The 11,272-nt window shown below is 39.2% G+C and overlaps 1 protein-coding gene across 1 annotated transcript in view; it reads right to left on the bottom strand.

The window, feature by feature from the left end:
* Positions 1-5,002: 5,002 nt before the first annotated feature.
* gucy1a2 (guanylate cyclase 1, soluble, alpha 2) overlaps positions 5,003-11,272 on the bottom strand; it is a 37,132-nt gene continuing 30,862 nt past the window's right edge. Inside the window, exon 9 of the mRNA XM_031860663.1 lies at positions 5,003-11,204. Within this exon, the coding sequence (XP_031716523.1) occupies positions 10,985-11,204 (220 nt within the window). The 3' untranslated portion in view covers positions 5,003-10,984. The remainder of the gene's footprint in view (positions 11,205-11,272) is intronic.

The raw sequence follows: 11,272 nt of genomic DNA, 5'->3' as shown, positions 1-11,272 counted from the left end.
AGGCTTGGGGATAGTTGTTTTTTTATGTACTAAAATAACCTTGATTTCAGATTCCTGTCATTAACTCTCGGTAAAATGGCATGTTTCACGCCTTTCACCTCATATTGGTTACTAATTACAGTGTGATCAATGGGTAAATGTAAACATATATCAAATGAAATTAACAAATGCACTTAAATAGATATTTCTTGATTAATTCCCACTGTTGTCTCTGTATGATTTATCGCTGCCTATGAGATTTGTCTTAAAATGATGGGTAAAACTCTCCAAGATCATTTTTCTCAGCTGTCGGGGGAATATGTTCATTCCATTCCAACAACAACCAGTGCACCCGTAGCAGTGTGGGAGTCTTAGATTTGTGAATGTGTGTTTCCTCCCTTTCACTCTCTTCATTTTTCGCATATCTCTCTATCCACGTCTTAACGTTGTTTAATTACTTTCCTCCTTTCCTCCTCCCTTTGTGCATTTCCATTCATCTCGTATACTTCCTGTAAATTAATGTACTCACTTACTGTAAGTCACTCTTCTTCATCTGCCAAATAACCAAATCTTATCTCCTTACAATCACCTCTGTCTTCCTCTTCTGCTCTTGTTAAGGAGGCTAGACAGTCAGCATTCAAAAAATGACAAATATGTGAAAAAAAAAACAACTTAAAATAACAGAAAATACACACTCTTCACTACACACAAACATAGACTTGAGTGAGAACACATCCAGGCTTTCTGAGTCATTCGGATCAAAGCCAAGTTAGAGTAACTCCCAGCACACCACACAACCTGAGTTATTATCAGGTCGAGGCGACCGCGTTGTCTCTCCATCCATAGTTCTCAATTTACAAGAGCCGGGTATTCCTTTGGAGGCCACACACATTCACATGAACACATAAGCCTGCTCTCTGTTTCAAACACGCACAACAGGACCAAAATAAATCTACTAAATCTCCAATATATGTCTAATGTCTCCAAATTGTAACCCAAACCAGCTCAGTGAAGAGGTGAGGGCCGTCTAAAATGTACTCGCTCAGTGTAAATCCCTAACCATGTACAATGACACAAACACACAGCAGGTGGTGCGTCCCTGTTCTAATTAGCTGGACATTTGCAGTAATAATGGATTCCTCTCGTACTATATTCGGAATGATTAGATTACAGAGCAATCTGATTGGTCTGAATGAGTATCTAATGAGAGCATGATAATGGAGTTACACGATGTTCCAGGAAGTAGGAGGGTATTGAGAGCATATCCTTAAATCACACACATTACAAGACACACACACACACACACACTCTCTCACAGATACGTGCAGTTTATTTTATCAGCTGTGTATCTATGACCTTCTAGTTCCTTTGAGCAGCGATGGATTGGCTTCAAAGCCTGGCAGTGTGTGTGGGTGTTTTTTACTTGTCTTGTAGGGACATCAATCTGTTTACACAGTCACATTGAGGGGACTCGCCTTCCTTATGGGAACAAAATGCACATTTGCGTAACATAAATCATTACATTATAGGGTGAAGACTTGGTGTAAGGTTAGGGTCAGGTTAGGTTCTGGTTAAGGTTTGAGTATGGGTTAGGATTAGGCTGGTAGCGATTATCGTTGGGGTAGGGTAAGTCTCCAGGAAATAAATGTAAGTCAATTTAAAGTCCCCAAAAGTCATGAAAACAAGAAACACACACAATTCAGACGGTTAAGTGAGGACATTGAGTATTATCTCTTGTTTAGCTGCGGCTAAAGTGTCCCATTCAGTATTTTGTTGTACTTCTCTTGCCACTTCTGGTTGCGAAAAACAAGATGGCGACAGCCAAAATGCTTTACTCAAAGCTTCAAAACCGTAGCCCAAACAGAATGGGTGACGTAACAGTGACGACGTGCACTTCTTACATAAAAGCCTAAAATGACAATTTGATAGCTATGTGGGCTGAAAGATGCTAAAATGCTCTGTATGAGCTGAGATTATGTTTTTTTCTGCAACATTGGTGCTAATGGTGTATTTTCTGCAACAATAATCCTGTAAGAATAACGCTGTCCCAACGATATTATGTACAGATTTCTGAGATTAACCAGGATTTCATGTATGGGTGACTGTAGAGACTTCTACAAAGAATATACATTTGTGTTCCAGTCAATACGCATCACTTTGTTCATCCTATGAGGATTAATGGAAGCCAAATGAAAGCATACAGCAGAGTAAAAAGGCACATGTGCAGGGAGATGGACATGATAGTGGGGGTGGTTACAAGCTGTCCCACACAGACACTTACTGTATGCACTCACACAAACACATGCAGATACACGGCCTTGTGAGGTTGCCTCTATGGATCAACACTAATCCCTAATCCTGCTCATCTCTTTTCCACTGTGGTGACCATGGTGCAAAATATCAGAGCAAGGCAGGATATGCGGATTATTGCTTGTTTGGGATAAAGTCGGCTTAGATTTCAGTTTGTCTGTCATCTCGTTCACTGTTTATAAAGATTCTTCAACAGTTACACTTGATCATATTGTTTTTCGTCTTGTGCTTCCCCTTCAGTAGTTTAAGGGTTGTCAAGGCCATCTTTTTCCAAACTGTAGTGTCATATTTATTGTGTACCTATAATGAAAATGTCAATTCTGGGGTTTTGAACAATGTCACACTTCAAACGCAAGCAAAACTATAATGATTACTGTAAGGTCAATTCTGTTGCAGAGCAGCAGTGTTTAAATACGGATTTCGGGGGAAGGATATAAGGAGATCAGTACATGAGCCATGTACTGAATTCAGATGACTTAAATGTTACTGGCATTCAGCTGAAAGGGTGGTAAAAGATAAAACAGCAGAACAACAGAGACATTTATAGCCAAGCTGATTAGAGTGGGACTTGGCTTGGAAAAAAAAGAGGAACAGAGTGATGTGAAAGAATTGAGGGAGCTAGAGAGAGAAATGTAGAAAGTGACGGACGAGAGAAAGATGGAGGGAGGGAGAGAACAAATGGAAGTAGAAAACAAGTGACGAAGGCAGCAGTGATTCATTATTGACGATCACGCCCCTCGACTGAACTAATGCACACAGATACACACACACACACACACACAAACTGGGAGGCTGGCAGGGTGGTCTTGTAGTAGGTGTGAGTGGACACGCCCTGTTAGTGAGAGTCACTGACAGTTTATTACCTAACAAGAACCAAGAGGAAGATGAAGGTCAGTCCTTTATAAATCTTCATCTACATGTTTACAGCGTATGGAAACATATTAATCTAATGAAGGTTGATGAAGACCTTGATGTTATACATTCTGTTTTCAAATAGGCTTTGAGTATAACTATGTAAAGGTCTGCTTACAGTGCGAGATTCCCTGGAGCATTTTACCAAGCCAACACCGACAAGAAGTCCTAAAACGCTACCCACCAATGAAGACTGTGAAATGCAGTTGAAAGAAGTGGATAAGTGGACCAAGAGTTGAGTTTGTTTGTTGTGTTGAACCACTGATGTTGTTGAATTGATCTTGAACTTCCAGAAACATTTTTTCCAAAGATATAAAGGCACAATTTCAATATGGTTACGGTAACACTGGATACGGTAAAAAATTCTCTCACAGTAGAAATTCTGCTCAAGCAGAAAGGAAAACATACCAAACCACACTCAATGTTCTGCTATACGGAGATCAGACAGCATCATTTCTACACATGCCTCCATGAATAATGGCTGCATAATTAATTCTGATGCAGAGTGGTCTGACACACATATACAGTACACACACCTTTACCCCACACCACCCTCACAACTCCCTGTCAAACTGTAATACTGTCAGCACCCCATAACTCGGCCCTGCTTCATTTGGTTAATATGACAAGCAGTGTGTAAATTACATGACCTTTGTTCACTCTTTCATACCTACCTTCAATATACTGTATATGTGTGTCTGTGTGTCTGTGTGTGTGTGTGTGTGTGTGGGGGGGGGGGGATTGCCATTAGCACGTAAGCTTGTGCGATGTTATGCCACAGCCCATACTCACTCCTCTGTGTAGTGAAGATGGTTTGAAATAATCAAACCTCCCACAGTCAATTAGTGTAATGGTGATGTATTTGCATATACAGGGTGCGAGGGGGTAAAAGATGAAGGGCAGAAGGACGGATGGAGGGTGAGCAGAGAAGAGGGAGAACTATTAGAATGCATGGGAGGGAAATGAACATCATCTTGGAATTGTCATTGAATGTTTTGCAGGCTTCTGGCTTAAGTGTTACGTGACTGTTATTACTAATTAAAGCTGCACGGTGTGAGAGGAGTTCTACAAAGAGCTGCACATGAATAACAAACATAACAGGAGACAGCAACACAACTCTGCTGGTTACCATAGTTTACATGGAAACCAATTTCATTTTGCAAATTGCATGCAGGCTGAGAATTATTAACACAATTTGAAAGCCTCCTTAAACTTTCAGATTGGTTGGCTGACATCTTCTCTTTTACGTGCTTTTGTTTAAACAGCTTTAGTTACACCTTGACAAGTGAGTACTAGGAGACTAAGTTAGAGAAGATTCATTTCCACCACCACCTCTGCACACGGCACTGTTCAGAAGGTGCTCATGCGAGCTGGGACAGCATGCTATTTTGTGGAATTGGAGCTTATTAACTGATAAAATTGTGAAAACAGGACAAAAAGGACGTGAAAATGAGGTTTACAATCACACTACCAAAGGACCTGATGAGTAGCTGAAACCTGCAAAGACAGAGAAAACCGAATGTAATGATTGTTTCTACCAACTTGCACGGATATTCTTTTTAAATCCTTGACAGTCGTGGAGGAGCATATATGCTGAGGGTGGGGCTATGCTGAATATTACATGATGTCACTCCTTAAATATAAGGAGAGTGAATGAGATGTCAATCCATCACAGTCTGTACACACACAGTTCTGACAAGAGCACTAATCAGGCAACAAGTTAAAACATCTGTGTTGGTGAACCTGCTGTATCCTTGTCTTGTAGAAAGTTTTCAGGAAATCAACTCATTTGATTCAGATACAGGTTGAATATAGATTTATTTTAAACCATATATGAGAAAACCAGTTTAGGTTAATCTGGATTACACTAACATATCAAATGACAATGTGAGAGAGGTCTTTTGTAATAATGAAACCTACAGAGAAAATTCACTTGAATCTGGGGCTCCCCTCAACATGGCAGAATGTTCTGCTATTTGTTTTGCTCTCTGGCAACTTTACTGTTTTGGTTCAATCTCGCAGGATCGGTTTCCACCGCAGCAGCCCAGGGACACTTCCACATGCGGTCCGATTACTAGCAACCCGCCCCAGTTGAACCTAGTGGTGCATTTAGCAGCTAAAGAGACAGATATTTCCCTCAAGAGTTGCTGGAGACCAAATGCAGAGCAACAAGAGAATGCATATTGGATTCCATTCACAAGGTGTCAGAAACATAACTCCTGATGATTGATGATTCTCCTCAACTGAATGTATAAATAAGCAACTGTTTGTTAACAAGTTTGCCATTTCAACTTAAAAGATAGCGATTGATCAGTGTTGTGTTCACCACCATCAAGTGGCCAAAAAATCAGTTATTGCAGGTTTTGTTCCTGCTCATCCGTCATATACAAATGTGTAAATGTATGTAGTAACAGCCACAGTCTTTTCTACTTATTAAAGATACTTGGTGTTTTTTTATTTATTTACATCATATAAGAGAGAAGATGTGCCCTTAATGTCAGTCAAAACAAACAGCTGTCATCAAGCCTCTTCCACACACCTGATTCCAACGACAGAATCAAACAGGGTTCATGTCCAGGGTCAGCTCTGCAGGTTTACAACATGACATCAAAGTTAAAAACACTGTCCAACCAGCGGTTTCCAAAGTGACATCTGAGAGAGATCCCAGTGAAATGTCACAATTATATTAGACTTAACGTGAGCTGGTGAGCAAATGTTATGGAAGCTACTATTCTCATGTGGGTGAAGCTTTACAGATTGGAGATTGGTGGAGTAATATGCATCCTTAAGGAGGGCTGGATTTTTTTGTGAACCCTGGACATGGATGGTAAGCACCCACCATGTTTGTTTCTGCTGTTAAAACCAGGCAAATGTTAAATAGGGACCAGTTTCCCATCAGCTTGGACTCACTCTACTGCAAGTCAATGGGGGTGAAGTTGATCTTGGCAACAAGACAGTTTACAACAATGTCCTGCAAGAAACATGTCAAGCAACTTTGTCTTTCAATAAAAATGACAGCGTCATGTTCATTCAGTTGCTTCATAAATCCATCATTTAAGAAAACCATTCGAAATTTGATGTGTAATAAAAAAGTACAACAGAGTAAATGGAAAAATCTACATTTTTCTTTTTCTAAATTCTTGAAAAAAACAATACTTGAGGGTGGGAAGGTTTTGTGGGACACTGGCATGTTGGGAAACCCAGCCTGGCTTTAGATGGCACATATACTGACATAAAGTATCTGAAATAGAAAACGGACAACAAAGCAGTGAAACATGTGATTACGTCAAATCATTTTGTGAATTATAGCCCAAAGAAAATCAGCGGATTTTATAACAATTTCCATAGTTTTATATATTAAATAGATCTAAATTGTACAGATTTGTTACAAGTACAATAGGCGTTAATTAACAAATTATTATGTTTGTACATCTCAATAGGTTCTTATATTGTTTGACACACACACACACACACACATTCACACAGACAAGCAGTGTTGCTGGAGTTCCAGATGTTTTTGGCTTTCGCTCACTGGTTACTGGACCCTCCCTGACTTACCTCAGGCTCATGACAACATTTGCTCGTATACATTGTTTAACACTGCTTATACAGTACAGCTCAGTTGTATTGCCACTGTAACTGTGATGGCTGCCTGTGTATGAGTAAGCGACCTAAAAAAGGTCCATTAATGACAACAACACGGTAGAAAACCAGTACCTGCAACCCCTCAGCTTCATAACAGCAAGATCTGACCAAACATTTAACATTATGCTGAGAACTTACAGACTTGGCGGCATGAGAGTTGGACACAAGTTGCGTGGGTGTAACGCTGGTGTAATGTCCTTTATTTAGCCGAGATACAGAATTCAGGCACTGCTGAAGTTGTATGTAAATGACATCTGCTCTACATGTATGCTACAATTGATTCATTTAGTACACATAAATGCATGTATGCATTGTAGAAAATCGCAAGGATGGCAGTCAGAGAGTGCTGAAGCGTCTCTATATATAAAACCCCAGCCTCAATAACACTGTCAAATACACTTTAGAGTGGTGCACCTTCTTTATGGGAAACCTAAAGAATTTTTTTGGGGATTTTACATTTTTTTTCTTGCATTTATCTTTTTATGTACAGTCTAACCTCTAATGGCAACAGGACAATATCTTGGTATCAGAAGCATTCTGGTTTCCATTTGAAGTCTGCGTAGTATTGACTAATCCCCCTATGAGTGACCTCAAACGATTACTTGTTCTATGTTCCTGGTCGGTTCAATTGTGCATATGGGATTTTGAGTTGACTAAAATAGAGCCTCTTTAGGTATCTCTCTGAAAACTGATGTTATTTATCAAATTGTCCATGTGGCCTTTCGTTATACTTTACTTTATTATCAGGGGAAAATATAAGGCGAAGCAGAATCCACTTTCCCGGGACTTTAAGACTCGGAAACTTCTCATGGGTTTTTGTTAAAAGATGAACCATTCTCTAGTGTATTTGGCAATTATATTGAACCTATTGGGCTTTTTATAGGCAGGCATGTCATCATTACTATAAAGAGAAACGTCAATACGCTAATCTTCTGAACCACTGATGTGTGCATATACACAACGTATGTTTCACTGATGTCCCAGGTAGCGGTTGCAGATTCTGGTTCTCTATAATATCACAAAAACTTTTTGGGCAGTGTTTCCACAAAGCAATACAATGTTATGCTGCTTTCTAACAGGTGTAGCAAAAACAATAATCTACTGACTTGAATTTCGAGTTATCTTTATTAAATCAATTTATACTGTAGAGCAATTCCTTAGGCTTCAGATTACAAGGCTGACCCTAACAATGGCACCTAATTCAGAGTTAATACACATTTCATTGTGTTCCTGATATTTTTAGGCTAAAAACTATGCTCCCAAGTCTTTGAATAATTTAATTTGACTTGTTATCATTGACTAGTCTATTATTAATTTTATAATGCATAGTATATTTAAAGTAACAGGAAATAATTCTAAAAGTAGGTTATAGTTATTTTTGTTTATAAAAAACATGGATACGATTTTCAAAAATGTCTATTCTCATTGCCAAAATATTTCAGGACCTTTACAGGAAATGCTGTAGATGTGCAAGTGTTTGAAGCTTTCTGATAGTACATCTGTCAGGGAATCTGATGACAGTTGTTATAATTATGTATGACAATAATAACCTTTGACCAAAGCTTTCAAGCATTGTCAAAATGAAATATCTATATTCCCCTCCTCCCATCCTTACTTCATATATGGCACTCAGCTTTCTTATATGCTGGTGTCGACCTCAGGGAGAGGACACAATACCCTTTAAGTGGGTGAATCTTTCAACCAGATGGACATTAGTTTTCATGTCCCAAGTAAATTATCCTTTGGATGTTTTCCCACAAGCTGTGCTTTACATATTAAAGCCAGCATATGTTCCTGTTGAATCCCCGACACGGCCATTGAGAAGACAAAGTGTTTGGCTGTCAAAATGTGCTGGTCCTGCCTTTAACAACTAAACGTACATAGAAGTCAGCAGGAAAAAAAAAAATCCTTTGCCTTAGAAAGATGAGCCTGTGCTGGTGGTGACTAAGAATTCATTTGGCACATTTTATTAGATATTTTAGAGGTTTAGCAACCACTATGTTATTTGGCAAAATGTAGAGAAATTGCATCATGCTATTTTCTTTCCATTCCTGGTGAAGGTTTGTGATTTAAAAGTGAATTTAAACCTGTGCTGGAGTTTTTCCACTGTCAAAAATGTATGTTATGCTGTTGTTAATAAATGTTATTAATCGTTTGGTTATTAAGTCATATTGTGATGTTGTTGTACAATTGAGAAAAACACTTATTTACGCCAAGAAGGTAAGCACGCACAGGTACTACCACTTATTCAAATTTAAACAACCTAGATCATTTCAGAATTCTTTTGTTTTCAGTAATACATTTAAATTAGGATGTGATGTTGACAAACCTCTATTTACTTTTCTATCAACATCTAAAACATAATATTTTATGGAAACTAATGCCTCCTACAAATTATTTTTTCCTGATGTATGATTTGTACTTTACTGATGTCACATCTATGTGATGTCAGCAAACAAAGAGAACAATGGCAGCAATGTAGTGCAAGTTAGATTAAGTTATTATCCAAATATGCCAAGTTTATGAAGTTTCTCTTCGACAAAACGTATTTTCTTATGTCTAGTTGTTGAGCTACGCAGAAGTGTTTGGAAGGCCTGAGATTTCCACCGAGTAAATCATATTCAGTCTACCAGCAAACTAATAGACTTCAATTTGAATCCTGTTGGTTACATTTGCATGGGGCTAGTGTGTATTTTTATATCCACGTGGTAAAAAACAATACAATTAAAAAAAGATTATGTATGTAAAAGTGAACCGTGTCAAGCATGCGTTCTGTGACTATGTGTACAAGTTAGTATAGTACAATATTATTAGTACTATGTTGTGTTTATTATTAGTTTATCTGGACAAAGAAACAGATGAATAGAATTTTAAATATTTGAACTATTTAAGAAGCGCTTGATTTATCTTGCCAGTCACTCGTGGCCGTCTTAAAATCAAAGACACAGCTAGTCGGGACTCCTGGCGGCTTGGTGCGATAAGGTGACTGTCGTGACTTGCAACATCACAGCTCCAAAATGTGGCTCACAACCTTTGGCACATGTCATTCCCTCATTTAAATCTCGCACCCTCCAGTGTATATAAAGTGTCGTAAAAAATGTCTTAAAACAAGTAGAAACACAAGATAAATGAAGCGCTCCTTGTGGTTTTTTTCTTTTCAAATATTCAAAATGAACCCATCTTGTATTTGTCCTGACTTGAGCAGTAAAAAGGCACTGAGCTGGGAATAATTTTCAGTCCTAAACATATTACCTGCAATGAAATGACTGGATTGTTGTTGGTTATAGTTTGCTGTGTACTAGTGTTTTTGGCATTTGTCTTTTGATGACCCCTTTTCAAACCTTGTTTACGCCTCTCATTCCTCGCTTCCCACATCGACCAACTGGTTCTAGAATGTCAGACGGATGGAACGAGCAGCAGATGTCAGAAGTATGTTTGGTAAAGCGTGACATGACTGAGGGACAGTTGGAAGGGTAGCTGTATTGTCCTCAGTAGCAGTCTTTCTTGTACAAGAGGCCACGATGCACAGCAAACATTTGTGACAATGTTGCCATCTTCTTAAAGTCCATACAACTTAATTCCTCTGCATCCACTTTGTTAATGGAAAGTGGATTTGTTCTGTTTGCACTTTTCGGTTACTAATGAGTGCAACCACGGTCATGTAAATGGACTCTCTCCGGGTTGTCTCCGAGCATTGTTGCCTCTAGACATGTGTCAGGGTACTGTTTGTGAGAGTGGGTCCACTGGAGAGACCTAGAAACCAGGTACGGAGCTGAGGAATCCAGCTCGATCACTATGTTTTATATTAAGGTTTCTCTGCTAATTGACCCAATCAGTACACATCCTTAGGGAAGGGTCCATGTGAGACTAGCACAGTTGCTGATCCTCAAGTTTTTTGAACCACATCTCCGTCGCTCAGAGAAAATGAGGGCATGTTGTTCTTTTTCAGCGATAATGAGAGCATTTTTTTTTTTTTAAGTTTCATTCATATAGGCCATCTCAGAGGTCTGAATCCAAGTTTTAATAGAATGCACTGCATATCCCAAGATCCATGTGATTCATATCCTGCATGTTCCACAGGTTCAAATCCAGCCTCTCACAAAAGGAATACCTGTGTATCCTAGTCTGTGTATGGGACCTACAAACTTGTTTCTCTTAGAAACATGGTCCCAATGCTGTAGGAGACTTTCCTCATAGAGGCCGGGGGAGCGGAGCGAGAGCTGGTCAGTGAGGCATGGCTGTGAGATGTCCCCGCCTCCAGGAAATAACATGTCCCTTGGATCTCTTTGGGAAAATTCTCTGGAAGCTCCAGCCGTGAGCGAGGGACAAATGAAAAAGAACGGTCATCTTTCAGCAACCTGTTGAGAAGAGAAGCTCTCTTAAAGCATTTATTGTCATGGCGGCATGGTTGAAAAGAAGGTCGCAT

The sequence above is a fragment of the Anarrhichthys ocellatus genome, unplaced genomic scaffold, assembly GCF_004355925.1.
Source record: "Anarrhichthys ocellatus isolate YVR2014 unplaced genomic scaffold, GSC_Weel_1.0 scaffold24, whole genome shotgun sequence".
Lineage (NCBI taxonomy): Eukaryota > Metazoa > Chordata > Actinopteri > Perciformes > Anarhichadidae > Anarrhichthys > Anarrhichthys ocellatus.
This window is presented reverse-complemented; position numbering and strand designations above follow the sequence as displayed.